The following is a 15,727-nucleotide window of genomic DNA, read 5'->3' as shown; positions in this document are numbered from 1 at the left end:
ATCAGAAATGAGTTGATGCAACTCTATCCTCATTGTGTAATTTGTGGTGTTATATTGTCTTATAATGTGCTAATAGCAATTCCAGCACGTATCAACATTTTGCAGTAGAAGAGTAGAGTAGAGGGAAATGACTAAAACAAATGTAATGCAACACAAGCACACCGCAAACTGCAACCTTAAAACTGAGCGGAGTCAAGTCAACGTCCTCTGACAGTGTGACCACACAGTGGTTGTCAAGTTCCTCGGTGTTTTGGTCAACTCTTGCCCAACTTGAAATGGCCTGGTACATGATATTTGCTGAGAGACCTTCCATTTGCAGGTGCTCCAACTTAAAGTACTGAGCAGCTTGCACTGGCCTGCTGGTGGTGCATTGTGGGACTTGCAGTCTTTTAGCCAAAGCCAAGTGAGCTGATCTGATGAGGAACTGAAATGAAACTGGAAAAATGGTAAAATTGCAGAGTTCCACCGTTTTGTCTCAACAGTGGTACCACACTATGCAGGTGTTCCTGTGTACACCCACATTATGGAAACGGTTAATGTGTACTTACAAATAGGTTGAAAATGAAACGGAGTGTGCCTCTACAATTCTCAAAAGAGTCGCCACGGATTCTCTCTTGGCCCTCCAGCTGCTGGACTGACAACTTCCTCTTTTCTTCAGCAAGGAGGGGCCTCAGATCCTCTAAAAAGTGTCAAAAAGTGCTGCGACTAAGTGAGCATTACGCTGAAGATGAAGTTTTCCTTTGTCTTGTTTCTTTTATTAGGTTTGTTTTTTTCCGAAGAGATCAATTTCCTAAATTGGCTGTTCTCGTGTGCCTGTAAATTACACATTAATAAGAAATGTTTGTTTTCCAGATATCCCTTATCTAAAAGGGCAGCAGAAGATCGAGGAGTTTCAACATGTTCTTCTGAAACTCACATTCCCTTCATATTACAATAGTTACAACAAGTCCTGCTGTAAACTCTACCCAGGAGGATGCTACAAGCTGCTGGACAGTGCAGGATTCACTTGTGAGTTACTGAAAGGAAGAGTTACGACAACTGAGAAAGACGGCTGGATAGAATTTAAAATATCAAATGTGCGCTTTGTGGACGGAGGATATTACAGATGTATTGTGCTGGGAACTCAGAACCGCATCTACAGTGATTACTATGTCGAGGTGTCTGGTAAGCAGTCTTAATCTTCATTATTATGTGGTGTTATAGATGTTAAGTGTGCCAAAGCCACTTGTACAATAACACATGGGCAAAAAAGGCATTATTGCACCTTCATAAGATTAATTTCAGGCATAAACTCTGGAAGCTTATTTGATATTCTTGCATTTTGCAGAGGTTTCTGTTCAGCACAGCCAGACTCAGCCTTTACTGACAACAACTGTCAAAAACCCCAACAACTCCACAATGCTCCCAGGCTCCTCTTGGCCTGCTCTGGCACAGGACCACAGTGACAGGGACAGGTATACATCAGCAGATTACTCGTTTTCTGTTGCGAGTCGGCCAAAAAGTGCTGTCTGACTGAAGATAATATATATATATATGTATATATATATATATCTATATATATATATATATATAGATATATACATATATACATATATACATGTATGTATACATATCTATATATAGATATATATATATATATATATATATATCTATATATAGATATATATATATATATGGAAATATGTGTGTGTTGTTATTGTTTTCTCCTCCAGAGTTCCATGGAGTTTGGGCCTGCCACTAGCTGTCATTGTGTCCATTGCAGTGATGATTTTGATCACTTCAATTATTGGTGTTGTTTGCTGCAGAGTCGAGGCAAGACGTAAACAGCCGGGTAAGTGTCTGAAAATAAATTGTGATTTTTTTTGGGGGGGAATGGGTATAGAGAACCAATGACATTTTGTTTTTTCCTTGTCGACAAATATGCAGAAACTCTATGTGAGTCACTGAAACCAGAAGCCCCGGTAAGTGCTAAACAGGGAACATGTAGCCTCTGTGATTCATTGTCACTTGTTTTCTAAAGCTGATTGCATGTTTATGCTTCAAACTTCCTCCCGGTCTCTTGACAAAGTGTGTCTCCCCCAGGACACGAGCGGCATAGTCTACACAACAGTGGACTTCAGAGCTCACCTGAGACCAACAGAGGTGTATGCAAACCTGAGGATGCACCAAACACAAGCGGGAAGCCCCGACTCGACCTGGAGCGCAGAGCCCAATGGGATGGTGGAGTACTCCACACTGGCAATCCACCAGTGAATCCACCTGTGAGAATCTAGTTCATTTCTGATTTTAATGGCACCGCTTTTGTTTTTTCAATTTACTAGTCATGGTTAGCACTACTTAGACAGTACAGAGTTTGAAAGGGATTTATCAGGCAGACAGGAGCTAACAAAAACATGCATTTGGTTGCATTATGGGAAATGTACTGTAGGATCCAGCATTTGTTGGAGCTTGACCCATATTAGGGACTAACAATGAACTATTCTTTTGTCTTTAGTGAGTCTCTAACTTTATGGAGGTGCAATATTAAATCACTGAACTACACCATATATATAACATGTGTTGTTTGTGAAAATGAGAAGACATACAAATGAAATGATGCATGAATGAAATGAACATAGTCTGGTGAATTTAAGACAAAACTCTTTTGCTTGAGTATTTTATAAATGTGCACAGGTTGAAAAAGCAGCAGAGTTGTCAGATTATATCATCCGGTTATCTTTTGTTAAATCAGTGTTTGTCCTTATCAGTTTCTTCTCGATTACCACCAAGCCCCTATTCGCAGAGCAGCTCGATATTCTATTCTTGGCCTCTTCTTCCTTTACACAAAAAAAGCTGGTGGCAATTCTTGCTTTGAATGCTCTATAAAAGGTCAAGTTTCTCTTAAGAGCGAATGAAGGAATAGACCGAACAGATTCTTATTTCTGTGACATTTCAGTGCAGCGCTGTAACACAAAACGAAAGCGGCTAAAGATGTTTCGAGAGACGTCTTTGCAGCACTGATGTGTGATCCTCATCGTAGTCACCACAGTCACACTAACAAATACACAAGAAATTCAAAGAAAGACTTTAGTTGCTATCATCGATTTATTGCAAAGGCACATGTTCAAAAGTATTTCCAAAATCTCCAGTTGTATAATTATTATAATTTTTTAATCAGACTGTGAATGAACATTTAGAGATATCGATCAGATGTCCCATTTGATTACACAGACTGGGCCAGGCCAACGGTCTTAGTCTCGGAATTAAAGATGACGTAGAACTCCCTGATGAAGACATCTCCCAGGATCCAGAGATTAGAGTCACCGCTAAAGCCACTGTGGCAGCTGTTGTAGCTCTGTGAAGAGACAACAGAAAATACATTTACTTCCCCCCCAATATTCATTATAGTGCTGAAAACGTTTCTGCTCCAGTGGGTTTTTTTGGGTCTAACTTACATTTGAGACGTAGGCAGACGCAGGGACGGAGAAGGCCTGTCCGTTGAGAGTGAAGGTGATTTCAGGCATGTGCTGGATGTTCTGGCAGTTCACTTCAGCCTGTGAGAAGAACGTCACACACACAGTTGAATACCGTGTTTCAGCAGAAGTTGTATTTATTGGTATTGTGCAGGTTTCCAGCTAAAGCAAGTCACCACGTCCTGCCTCATTATTTTCATTTGAGAGTTTTGACGTCAGAGCATTACATGTTTGTTTACCCTGGGTTCAGAACATGGGGAACATGTACTTAAAATGGATACAGTATGATGGTATGACTCACTTCTCCGTACTGGTTGGTTGAGGCTCCAATCCAGGAATTTATGTTCTGGATGTCACTGGTTGGGCCAACAATCATGGAAGTACCAGTGTCAATGATGGCCTGGCAGCCACCAGCGCAGGCCACAGTCTGTCCATTGATCATAACACTTGGAGGAGAAACAGCAGAAAGTGGATTACAGTCAAGTTGCGCAATTTACGTTTGTGCTTAGTATTCAGTTTCGTGTGTTCTTGGTACCTGTCCATTTTGATCTGCCAGTAGGTGGCAGAGGTCAGAGGGATCCATCTGATTTGTCCAGTGTAGTGGCTGCTGTCCACGCCACCGAAGACCACCTCACTGCCCTGCTCACTATTGCTAAGGGAGGAAATAAATCAAACAAATTCATTAAATGTCACAGAAAATGACACCATGACAACCAACAGATTTCCATCCTGTTTCAGTACCGGCTCAGGTAGACGGAGAACACGGACTGAGACACCAGTCCGTCCTTGACCATGTTGTCAAAGACAGGCACGACCTGGTCAGAGGCGATGCTCTGGAAGGCCAGTCCCAGGATACCATCAGATATCATATGGGTCATGAAGGGAGCCTCTGTGCGGCTAATTCCAAACACCTGGTTGGACACTGTGATGCCGCCCACCTGTACACATAGGACAGCTGTCAGTCACAGTTCAACAGACCACAGAGATATGCCTTGTTGCAGTCTAAATAGACTAGGCGTTTTGTTCCAGGGGCTTTGGTTACCTCAACGTTGTCAATGGCCAGACGTCCAGTCATGCTGCCGGTGCCATACTGGATGGACAGAGTCTCACTGCCCCATTTGAAGGTGCTGGACTGACTTGGGTTGAATTTCCTGTGGTTGTCTGCAGAGGAATGGAGTCTTTGTCAGACCTCTGCTGATTCTTTATAAACTCTATTAGTTTTTAAACAAGTAATTAGATCTTCTAGTCGTAAAGTACAGCAGTCTTCAAATAACTGCATTACAAGTTAAATTCCTGAAATCTAAGTCATATCCAAGAAGAAGTTCAAACTTATTAGGAATAATATACTTCACTTTCAAAGATAAAGGTACTGATTTTGCAGAATGGCTCAGCGTAATATTATTATACTGCTGGGTTATTATTAATGTGTCATTACTTTGTATGTTGCAGTCGGTGAATGTGAAGTGACTCCTACTTTCGTTTTCCCATGGTTAGCTAACTTAATCTATAACAATATATGTAATATATCTAATTAATGCAGAATTGCATGATTTGTATATGTATAATATTATTCAGCAAAATAACAAGTCACAAAAGTGAATAGAGAAGCATAAAATGGAAACCTTAAATGTGTAGTTATACACAGTGCTCGAGTAAATATAATGCATTACTTTCAACCGCTGTGTAAAACACTAACCAAATGTTTAAAGCTTAACAGCCCACTTCAAACCCACGGCAGCGGTGGTCTCAGTAACACTTACTGCAGGCCGGGCTGGAGCAGTAGATTGAAGGGACCCACAGGTTGGAGGAGCCGGTGTCAAAGACGACGCTGAAGGACTGAGGAGGGGTGCCAATGGAGATCACACCATAGTAGGACAACTAGAGGGACGCAAGGCGGGAAGTTAACAAGTGCATATGAACATGAACTTGACTCAAATGTCGCACACAATATGTAGCAGGTGGATATCATTTATTGTTCAACACACCGTAAAATAGCTGCTATTTGTGCTTTACATGTTGTCTTATGGACTTACGTCAGCATCGTTGGTCATGGCCTCAGAACCAGTCTGGTAGAACTTTGCCGCGGGGTTGTATGGATACTGCTTCCTGTACTCTTCCCATAGTCCCTTCTCCTGCAGGTCTTGCCTGGCAGTTTTTCCTTTGATCAGGGATATCCTAAGCACAAAAACAAAAAGAACGAATCATCAAAATGTACAGCCGTCTGACATATTATAGACCGACAAATCAGAAAGTGAGCTTTTCTTTGAGCTTTGTGCAAGTTTGAAAGGTGCGATCGCTCAAAGTAAGATGGCCGGAGGACTTTTCCCTCAGGACAACGAGATGGAGAGATTGTATTTCAACAATTCAACCTATTCATGTGTAAAATGTCAAAGAAATAAAGGAGCTGGTGGCTTCTCAGCCAGCCAGGTCAGACTTACTTATGGAAGCATTCGGAGAAAGCCAGGAGAGCTGACAGGACCACGAGCAACTTCATCTTGTCACTTTACTGTTGGACTCAGACATACTTCCAGTGGCTGAGTCCAGCCCTTAAATACAGCAAATCAAGGTTGACTTTCCAAAATGCCCTTCCTCATAAGTTGATACCACGTATCAGCCGGAGATAAGAAATATGCAATGTGCTGCCTCTTATCTGAGAGCAAATATCCCGTTAAACAATAACAATGTACTGTAAAATCAAGTGCTTTATAAAGTGCAGCTCATATTTCATATGTATTTGTTTAAAAATGATTTTGTGAAAATATTCACAGCTTGGAGAAACTATGTTTCTTAAAACTATACTTTGAAAGCTTTGTTTGAATTATCCTACGACTGTACTGAAGAGAAATCCTTCATGTTAAAGTTATGTAAAGGAGCTAATGTTTAGCTCAGCGTTGTTCATTTATTTTCCTTCACTAGCAAAAATAATTCTTTAAAGGAAACGTGTCAACGTGAGGATTGACTTTTGTTATCTCACAGATGATTTTAATGTTCCGTAAGTACAAGTTATGTGTTTAATAACAGATACAGAAGACACTTGGAAATCAGGGGATTTGAGCTCCTGTTTAACATTGATATGGAAACTTTCCACAGGTTTCCAAAGGTGTGAGCTGAGGTTATCTGGGCAGGATTGTCTGATAGCAGTAAGACGTAAAACAGATGCAGCTGACCCAGAACATATGTAATCTGACTTTGATCGGACAATTATGTCATATTTACGTGGTTGATTTAATTTTGTTTTAAAAATCCCAAATTAAAACTCCATTATTCATAACCTTGAGTTGCGTCTAGTTTAACAAAATATGTTTTTGCAGTGAATTTATTCTATGACCATGAAATACTGAAAACTTGATCAAAGCACACTGGTGGAAAAAAGAATTACGATTCTTTAATAATACACAAATATACTGAAGCAACATTTTTTTAAATAACATCCAAAATAAGAAAATTCTATTGGCAGAAAATAAACTGTAAAAGGTTAAAGCTCCTAATGTGAAAAACAAAAAACATCTCTGGAGGTCAGTTGGGTCGTCAGTTCAGTTACATATAATGTCCTAATAATGCATAAAGGTAAAGGACATTATGACCTTCATCATAATCATCAAAACCACTTGACATCCCATAACACTCATTATGTTTGATCAAGCAACATAGACTGCATGGGAAACAAACACTCTAGAGAGCACGTGTGCAACAACAATGTTGGAATTGTACTTTTATTGACAATAATATTTATACATATCTTTTGACAATTTAACATAAAGTGAACATGAAAACAAAACAGCAAATGTTTCAATTGTTCACAAATATCTTCTTTGCTTTTATTAAGTAAAAAGAATCATCTGTTCTTGTTAATCGGTTACACTCTCTTCACATTTCTCTTTCTCTCCTTGATGGAATCCAAACTGTGTATTATAGTGCATAGAGTATGCAAATTAAGAATACAGCCAGTGAAGATTAAATATGTTTTTCAGATCCACAGCCTGTTTTTTTTCACTCTAAATGCAGTTTCCGCTATGGTCTTCTTTATCTGCATTTTTGGGCGTCTGTTAAAAGTCCAGGCTTTTGAAGTCATCAGTACATCTATACTTGCTTTCACTGTACCTGGTGCACATCAAGTGTGGGAGACAGGGGCAGGTGTGATGTTGCCTTTTCCCTGCATAGGGCACCTGGAAGTGGGGAAATGAGGGGGAGGGGAAATCTGACAGTTTAAATCCTTCATCAGCTGACAAGTGGAGTTGATAATCTTAAAATACTGCCCTTTAAAAGTCTGAATTCAGAGACGGATGTGGTGTTAGGAGAACTATAATTGTTGCCATCGCTAGATGATCAAAGTGATGTATGGCTCCGATTGGCCGGTTCACGCTGGAGAAGATCAATATCCTCTGCAGTTATCAGACAACCTGCCAGCAGCTTGATATAATCTGAATTTCTCTTACGCAGAAAACAAGTGTGGGCAAGTAGGACTCTGTGTGTGTGTGTGTGTGTGTGTGTGTGTGTGTGTGTGTGTGTGTGTGTGTGTGTGTGTGTGTGTTTCTCCCCACCTTGTGGCTAAAGGGGTGGCATTCATCCCCTTCCACACCTCTTGGGACGCACATCCTCAGGCCCCTCAGCCAGAGACTGACGGCACAGCAAAGACCAAAACCACACTGCACGTCCCTCTCACAGGCCTGCAGGACAGAGGGAGAGACGAGGTGGTTGAGGACAGATAGCAATGAGTAAATGAGTGACTCAGTTTTATTAATGCTAATAGAGATACCCTTTTGTATTTGCATCTATTTCATTTTTACTTTGTAATAGTAATCTCATGTTCAGACAGTGAAAGCCATTTTGATCATTGCCTGTCATCTCCATAATCCATTTACAAATGAATATCAATCAAGGACTGGGGTAATTTCCTCTGGGTTTTCCATTGGACTTGAAGCGGAGGAGGATGTGGTCTCCTGTCAGTCATGTGTAATCAAATTTTACAAAAATATCCAGAAAAGTGAACACTGCTGTTTGTATATATGTAGTATTTTTTTTTGTGCAATATTTTTGGTTTGAAGTTAAGAAAGCCAAACGAAAAATCAAAAGTCATGGTATAGTATTACATTTAATATAGTATAAAACAAACTATGTATTGGGGTTTGAGTGCAAGTGCAGCACGCTTCCCAGTGCATTGACAGAATTAGCTCAGAAACGATTCAATTCGTCAATAAAAAAAAAGAAGCCATTTTTTAAGTTAATGTTTAAGGCATTTATAAAGCAAAAATGTCACACATTTGCTAGCTCCTGCTTCTCAAATGTAAGGATCTGCTGCTTTTTTTTGTTTTGCATGTTGTAATTTCTGTATTTTCGGGCTTTGGATTGTTGATCAGACAATAACAAGCAACTCGAAGACGTCACCTTAGACTCAGGAATCTTGTGATGACCATTTGTCATTGTTTTGCATGTTACAGACTAAATTAATAATTGAGTAAACAAAGAAAAAACCGACAGATTAAACAATAATGAAAATAAGTGTTAGCAGCTCTAGTAAGTAAGTGTCACTGTAAAATCTCTGTACAATCATTGTAAAATCAGTGTCTCAATATACATTCACTTTATAAATGATAAAGAAGATGATACATATAAATATAATACATGTAAACTGTTATCTTTAACCAGACATGACTCAAAGGAGTGACTGGCATAATGAATAACAGAGCGCAGCAGAGACAGAAACCCCTCACTCACCCCTGTGATGACGGCTCCTCTGGAGCAGCTCAGCGACACCAGGAGGACGGACAGCAGCACCGTCCTCAAGCCCATGACAGCAACAGGAGATCTGGACTCTCTCAACAGCCTCAACACTGGACAGCAGTTGTCAAAGGTCTGTCCGGCACCTCTCACTGGATCCCTGGCTCTCTGGTCAGTCATGAAGGTTCCCAGAACTCCTCAGAGGGGGAGCCACACTCTCCCTCTCTTTATCTACCTCAGACCTCCACCCAGCCCTCCCTCCCTCACCATGACTGAGATCTCCCCACGCCCTCTCTGCCTGTCTCCTCCGAAGCTTCGTCATCTTACTCCTCCGGATGACAGTGTGGAGGCTCACAAGTCCCCTCTACTTGTACATCTTTGCCTGTTGGGATCTGACCAGACATCTGCGCAAAGCAGAGGCTGACAGAGTTTCCATTACTCAAGTGGTTCAAGCTAACACCAACAATATGGAAAAGTACTCCACAAGTGATGACATACATATGAACAAAACACTGACAGCTCTTTGTGAGAAAAAGAGCAGCGTGCCATGAAATGCAGAGTCATCTGTTAGTCCAAAGCATCTGACTCATAAACTGGGCTTCATGAAAAGTGATATTCCTTGTTTCATTACGGGATATATGTGCCATAAACATATGTATTTTGACAGCTACCATAATCTTTAGCTGCACATCAGCATTCATCCACACTGAAGGCCTATAAGGTTAAAAACGTTACGCTATTAATTATTTGTTTGGTAGGAATTTAAATATCTATTTTAATGGAAACATTTTTATATATACATATAATTTTTTTTTTGTCTGAGAGTAGAAATATTCTGTTTTTTTCCAGGTCTGATATGATCTTTAATTAATTCACTATTTGCATTTGATTTATATCTAAACAAATGAATAACAATGCAAAAAGTTTGAGCAAATTTGGAGAGACCACACCTCATTGACGTATTAAGACTTGATGAATAACAGAATATGAATAATGAGTCTTGGAAGTTTTTCCTGATCTGATGTGAGGTCCTGGGACAGGGATGTCGTATGTGTACAGGTTGTAAAGCCCTCTGAGGCAAATTCGTAATTTGTGATATTGGGCTATATAAAATAAATTGAATTGAATTGAATGTGTGCTAAATCACACAAAAGAATCTAAGTGAAATCCCTAAATTGTATCAGCCATTATAAGTATATTTTCGAGGTGATGGTAGGAGTCAAACCTTTGTTCTGGGTTCATTTGGAAATTGATTGTGGCCAAATAGCAAATAATCTAATCTAGTGTTGATGTCAACCTCCCTCCGTACAAGATGTCTTGCATGAGTGTGTGTGATGCACAACTATGAATGTATGTGTGACAAGGGAAGAAGATATCACATTACATACATATGTAGACCTTGTTAATTATTCTGCATGAGTAAACGTGTGTGTGTGCCTACGTGCATGCTCTGACAGTGATGAGCAGCAGGTTGTCAGTGGAAGCGTCTGGGCTCTGATTTAAGATGTGAGGAGAGAAATATGAGAAAGCAAAGAGGAGAGGAAAAGATGAAGCATCAGAGCAGAGGAGGGGGAGCATACTCCATGGGTTAGTCAGCAGCATATTAACCTGCTGCTACACAGGTGATGGATTCCCCCAATGCAGCAGCCACACAATTACATTCATCCATTTCTGCTTTGTCAGCAAGAGCAGTGAAGCCTCGACGTCGTGGGACAGGCAGCAGAAATCATGCAGGGAAGAGAGCCTAGGGGGCGGCCTCAGTTCACGGTGGAACAAATACAAAACCCGTCAACAAAAGGCTGCGAGAAGCATAACATTAATATTATATTTTATGTTGAATGAAGTACATGGTAAAGTTCACATCATCTTCATGCTGTATATTGTTTGCACCAATGTGATGTTTTGTTTTTAAAGATTATTTAAATTCTCAGAGATTAGATCTGATTGTGATCACCTTTGCATTTTCTGAGAAAAAGGTGGGAACTGGATTATCAATAAAGATTATATATTCAAGAGGGGAAAATAACTCAAGCAATGTAATTTAATATTGATGCAACTCTGAATATATAATATATTAATATATTTTCACTGTGTCTGGGGTGAATATAGAGTACAAAATGAATAATGAATATATATACAGGCAGGGTTTCATGTCACAACTAATCCAGTTTAAAAAACATTTAGTGAATGAGAAACTACAGAAACCAGAAATGATATTTACAGCTACAGAATATTAAGCTTATATATCAAGTGCTAACAATCTGCTATCTAAGAACTATGGCACCTCAATAAGAACACAGGGGGTGGTGGTTCAATCCCCGCCCTAGTCGATGTGTCCTTGAGCAAGACACTCAATCCTGAATTGCTCCCTGTAGCTGTGTCTACAGTGTATCAATGTAACATGATTGTGAGTCGCTTGGGATAAAAGCGTCAGCTAAATGACATGTAATGTAATGTAATGTAACACATTAAGAAAAAGAAGGCAATTAAAACTAATTATGTATTTGATGAATGTCTTAAGTCTTATTTATATCCTTGGTATAAACAGTTTAGATGGAGGTAGCCACGCCCTAAAGCAAACCATCCTTTATTGTCTGTTTTACTCTAGATGGGACCATCATTTCCTAAATGAACATTATGCTGTATTTCAGAAGAATTGAACTAGCGATCGAGAAATGGGGTCATTTTCTTACACTTCTATTTGTTCGGACTTCTTCTTGTCACCAGAGTCATTTTGCATGCATGGCTTCATGTTGAGCCAAAGGTTGTTGCCACCTGGGACAATTGACTCTTAGCTGAAGACAACAAAACAATAGAGCTTAGACTATACACTATTCATATGTTTCAAATCACGTTTTGTAAATATACATTCAAAGGATGTTTTTTTTTGTTTGTCCATCCATAAATATTATCAATCAGAAGGTTAATACAAAATAATCAGGGTCAGACTTCTATCTAAAAACAATCTTGTTGCTAAGATGGTGTAAAATCATTAGCATTTCTAAATAGCTTGGAAAGCAGGAGATAAACTATATTGTAAAACATTGTAAACATTGTTAGAGTATGTTTTCATTACACAAGCATTATGTAATACATGCATATGTACATAAACGTGCATGTATATATGTCAGAAAGTATGTGGTCTGTGTTGAATAAAACACTTCCTACTTATACTCTGTGCAGTTTTTTTCTGTAATCCCTCTTTTGTTTTGCTTTAGTTTAGAATATGAGTTGTAAACACGTGTGTCTACTTTCATCTTGGCGGCAGTAAGGTGAGGGATTGCCGAAAAACATTGACAAAACTCCACTTTTGGCAGAGTCATCAGATTTCAGTGACTGAAATATGGCAACTGGGTGCTGTCAAAACCTGCAGTTTGATCTCATATCAAATATGTCTGAACGGATTAAGATGATGAAATACCACCTTTAAGAGCTTTGACTTTATGTTTATTTGGCAAACTGTTTCTTGTAGATTGTCAAGTTAATGGGAATACATACATTATTTGTTATTGTTAGACCTCTCTGCCCAAACACACTTTCTTAAGGTCACATTGCAGACAGAGAGAAACAATATTTGCAGATGATGGAAAAAAAAATCTACACTACATCTGGGCCCGGTTTCAGGATGCTGGTTAACCCACTCTAAGCCTAAACCTGAATTAACTAACCCTGAACTCTGTGTTGATTAACCCTGAAGCCTGAGTTAACTAACTATGAACTCTGAGTTGACTATCTCTGAAGCCTGAGTTGACTAACCCTGAACTCTGAGTTAACTAACCCTGAACACTGAGTTAACTAACCCAGAAGCCTGAGATCAGAAACTCTGATATTGTTGGAAACAGAACAGCTGATCAGAGTTTGTTCAATCAAATTTGAGTTTATTCACCCTGAGTTGAGCTCATATGTGGTGAATCAAATAAAAGCCATCATTCAAGGGTACTTGTTCTTGAGTGTGCGTGTTTTCCGCGTGGCCCTAGCGCCGGTTAGTTTTACAAATATGACTTTCATTTTCGAACTGTAAAATGTGTGGTGTGCCTGTATGTATCCCCTCGGCTCGCATGTTACCTACGCATCGACAGGTAGTGTGTAGGCATACTGTTTACTGGCAGGTTTTTGTTCCGTCTGCTACATCGCTTCGTATAGTTTGGTCCTCACCGTGACCCTTAGTGCACGTGACGATCAGCTGACTCCAACCGGAAGCTTTGAGGACGCAGGCTACAAAAATAACACATCTTCATGCACAATACAGGACTTTTGTAGTTATTAACAATTGATAATAATGGAATCGACCCTCGAACAGCATCTCGATGATACGTGAGTTCATACCCGACTGGGATGAGTTTGTGTTTCAACTGTTGCGACGTTAAAGACGACATGTTTTTTTCTGTGTTGTTGACAGCATGAAAAATCCAGCAGTTGTCGGAGTGCTGTGCACGGATGAACAAGGACACAATCTGGGCTGTAAGAAAACACTGTTCACATAACACATGTTAGTCAAATGTATTTAAACCAGACTGGCTTTTTACATGGTCAATCAAAGTGTTCAATAAACTTACTGCTAATAAATATCAAAGTGGGGTTATTTGTGAGCATCACTAACGATAAGTAACAAAGTCAGGTATAGAATATGACCCTCTCACTGAAATGTTGACCCAAGACCAATTTAGTTGATTTTACTAATGCTCTATCATTTCAGGAGGCCTTCCATCTGTGGCTTTTGGGTCCGACCAATGTGATCGCATTTAAAATGAGAAAAGCCTGTGAGAGATTCAAATGTTTAATATTGGGTGCCCCAGTTGGTCACCTGGTTGTATCTCGTTTGTTTAAGTCCACACATCAAAGTGTCAAAACAACAAATTGTAGTTTTGTAATTCTTTGAGGGGATCAATTAGGGTCACTGGACAGTCGTGGAAATACAAGCTGATTGTCTCTTTGATCAGAAGGGTCATTAACTTGATGAAACTAAAGACATGTTGATCATTTGGAAATGTAGCTCTAGACTTTGAAAAGACACGTCTAGCAGTGATAATGATTGGATCTGTTATCGGAGAAGAAAGTTGAATGAGTGCTCCTTTTGACGTTTCTTCATTTCCGTTTAGTAACACTCTTTTATATCTCATGATCCCCAGGCCGTGGCTCCCTGTCTGATGAACATGGCGGTGTTGTGTCCGTTTTGGCCAAACAAGCAGCAGCTCTCGTCAAAGAACCAACGGATAGTCCGACAGTGTGTTTGGAGTCTGAGTCAGGGTGAGCATTAACAACACCTTTTGGGTGTTTTGCTTGACTGACTTGCAGCGCCTCCTTTTTCTTTCTGGATTTAAGGGGTCTGTCTGCAGTGGTTTTGATCAACACTTGTGGAGATCAATAACTCTTGGGAAGAAAACTGTTGAAAGAGATCCAAAATCAAAGACTGAGTGTGTCTTGTTTGTACCTCAGACTGAGCTACAAGTCTTGGCAAAGGAGTTTAGCTCTCATTTGCGTGACTATGCTGCCACCTTCTGGACTTTGTGAAACATCTTCTGGTTCATTCTTACCATTATTAGAGAAGTAATTCTAAATGTTAGACTTCAAAGTGACTGAAGATGAGTCTGCTGCCTTATTGTGACTAAGTATGGTAGAATTGCAGTCGTTGTCGATGGGCGTTAAATCAATAACTTCATAACTGGGACAGATATCAAAACAAAATCGACATGCTGTTAATCCTCATGCTATTTTACTGTGGGTTAAAAGGTCAACATTCAGTATTGGTAGGTATTTATGCTTTTTAAATGGTACATTTATGCAAAATAAAAGAAAATTGTGGTGGGTTGGGACTATTGCTGATGCCCATCATTTTCCAGTGATAACATCACCAACAATATTATTGCATGTTTAAGGAATTTGATTAAAAATTGGATATTGATCAGTCGTACAACAACTAGTCAAACTGCATCATATTCCCAATAATGGAGGTAAATGGCAGACAAGTTGATATGATTGGTAAGTCCATAAACAGGTTCCCCGGGTGAATATTTCTCTCAGTAAATTGTATTTGTTTCCTTGTTTTGTAGAAACATTCTGGTGAGGAGTCATGGGACCGTCACAGTAGCAGTTCACAAGATATCATCTTGAAGACATCACGACTCACGGAAGACTTTTATATGTAAAGAAATGTACATGAAAGGCACACAAGTATATTCACACAATCCGGTTGAACTTTATAAAAGATCTTCAGTTTGCAAGAGAAATCTGGATGTGTTTTCTGCAGATCCCATATTTAAACCAGAACATGCTTGCCGTGAGATTCCCTCCTTCTAAATATATTATATAAATATGTATACCAAGCTGTCAGTAATGCATTCATAAAAAGGTCCTTCAACATCTTATTTCCAGCTATGTTCATACTTTGTGTGTTTTTGTTATAATCCATATCGTTCAATACCAGGATGCACAGAGAACACCACTTAATAAACTTCAACTTTACTTTACGTTGCCCTCTTCCGTGTTAAGTATCATTTCCTCCTTTGGTCAGTGTGTTGTGTTTAACCAATTCACTGTATGTGGCAGCTGCATGTCGT

The 15,727-nt window shown here is 39.5% G+C and overlaps 4 protein-coding genes across 4 annotated transcripts; 2 read left to right on the top strand and 2 right to left on the bottom strand.

Annotated features, from left to right (window-relative positions):
- Nucleotides 1–254: 254 nt before the first annotated feature.
- Nucleotides 255–2,541, top strand: LOC117734184. Its single transcript, XM_034538348.1, has 7 exons — nucleotides 255–446; nucleotides 659–761; nucleotides 853–1,164; nucleotides 1,328–1,454; nucleotides 1,713–1,831; nucleotides 1,927–1,961; nucleotides 2,083–2,541. The coding sequence occupies exons 2-7, from the start codon at nucleotides 728–730 to the stop codon at nucleotides 2,251–2,253; spliced, it is 798 nt and encodes a 265-aa protein (XP_034394239.1). The 5' UTR covers nucleotides 255–446; nucleotides 659–727; the 3' UTR covers nucleotides 2,254–2,541.
- A 661-nt stretch (nucleotides 2,542–3,202) lies between these two features.
- On the bottom strand, nucleotides 3,203–6,009 carry LOC117733387 (pepsin A-like). The gene is made up of 9 exons (XM_034537009.1): nucleotides 5,891–6,009; nucleotides 5,486–5,627; nucleotides 5,213–5,330; nucleotides 4,495–4,613; nucleotides 4,194–4,390; nucleotides 3,988–4,104; nucleotides 3,754–3,898; nucleotides 3,435–3,533; nucleotides 3,203–3,334 (listed from the first exon to the last, which is right to left on the bottom strand). The coding sequence occupies exons 1-9, from the start codon at nucleotides 5,944–5,946 to the stop codon at nucleotides 3,203–3,205; spliced, it is 1,125 nt and encodes a 374-aa protein (XP_034392900.1). The 5' UTR covers nucleotides 5,947–6,009.
- Nucleotides 6,010–7,498: 1,489 nt separating this feature from the next.
- On the bottom strand, nucleotides 7,499–9,354 carry prok1 (prokineticin 1). Its single transcript, XM_034537713.1, has 3 exons — nucleotides 9,168–9,354; nucleotides 7,994–8,119; nucleotides 7,499–7,618 (listed from the first exon to the last, which is right to left on the bottom strand). The coding sequence occupies exons 1-3, from the start codon at nucleotides 9,348–9,350 to the stop codon at nucleotides 7,499–7,501; spliced, it is 429 nt and encodes a 142-aa protein (XP_034393604.1). The 5' UTR covers nucleotides 9,351–9,354.
- A 3,979-nt stretch (nucleotides 9,355–13,333) lies between these two features.
- On the top strand, nucleotides 13,334–15,637 carry lamtor5 (late endosomal/lysosomal adaptor, MAPK and MTOR activator 5). The gene is made up of 4 exons (XM_034537058.1): nucleotides 13,334–13,484; nucleotides 13,570–13,631; nucleotides 14,300–14,417; nucleotides 15,221–15,637. The coding sequence occupies exons 1-4, from the start codon at nucleotides 13,450–13,452 to the stop codon at nucleotides 15,279–15,281; spliced, it is 276 nt and encodes a 91-aa protein (XP_034392949.1). The 5' UTR covers nucleotides 13,334–13,449; the 3' UTR covers nucleotides 15,282–15,637.
- The last annotated feature ends 90 nt before the right edge of the window (nucleotides 15,638–15,727 follow it).

The sequence above is a fragment of the Cyclopterus lumpus genome, chromosome 7 (genome assembly GCF_009769545.1).
Source record: "Cyclopterus lumpus isolate fCycLum1 chromosome 7, fCycLum1.pri, whole genome shotgun sequence".
In the NCBI taxonomy this organism is placed as follows: domain Eukaryota; kingdom Metazoa; phylum Chordata; class Actinopteri; order Perciformes; family Cyclopteridae; genus Cyclopterus; species Cyclopterus lumpus.
The sequence above is the reverse complement of the archived record's forward strand: the minus strand, read 5'-3'. Positions and strand labels throughout refer to the sequence as shown.

Coding starts and splice junctions, on each gene's coding strand:
- lamtor5 (XM_034537058.1), top strand. CDS start 13,450: ATGGAATCGACCCTCGAACAGCATCTCGATGATAC. Junction 13,485..13,569: donor GAACAGCATCTCGATGATAC/GTGAGTTCATAC, acceptor TGTTGTTGACAG/CATGAAAAATCCAGCAGTTG. Junction 14,418..15,220: donor TGTTTGGAGTCTGAGTCAGG/GTGAGCATTAAC, acceptor CTTGTTTTGTAG/AAACATTCTGGTGAGGAGTC.
- LOC117733387 (XM_034537009.1), bottom strand. CDS start 5,946: ATGAAGTTGCTCGTGGTCCTGTCAGCTCTCCTGGCTTTCTCCGAATGC. Junction 5,628..5,890: donor TTCTCCGAATGCTTCCATAA/GTAAGTCTGACC, acceptor TTTTGTGCTTAG/GATATCCCTGATCAAAGGAA. Junction 3,335..3,434: donor CGTCTGCCTACGTCTCAAAT/GTAAGTTAGACC, acceptor GTCTCTTCACAG/AGCTACAACAGCTGCCACAG.
- LOC117734184 (XM_034538348.1), top strand. CDS start 728: ATGAAGTTTTCCTTTGTCTTGTTTCTTTTATTAG. Junction 1,165..1,327: donor TTACTATGTCGAGGTGTCTG/GTAAGCAGTCTT, acceptor TGCATTTTGCAG/AGGTTTCTGTTCAGCACAGC. Junction 1,962..2,082: donor CACTGAAACCAGAAGCCCCG/GTAAGTGCTAAA, acceptor TGTCTCCCCCAG/GACACGAGCGGCATAGTCTA.
- prok1 (XM_034537713.1), bottom strand. CDS start 9,350: ATGACTGACCAGAGAGCCAGGGATCCAGTGAGAGGTGCCGGACAGACC. Junction 8,120..9,167: donor GAGGAGCCGTCATCACAGGG/GTGAGTGAGGGG, acceptor TCTGTCCTGCAG/GCCTGTGAGAGGGACGTGCA. Junction 7,619..7,993: donor GCCACCCCTTTAGCCACAAG/GTGGGGAGAAAC, acceptor CCCCACTTCCAG/GTGCCCTATGCAGGGAAAAG.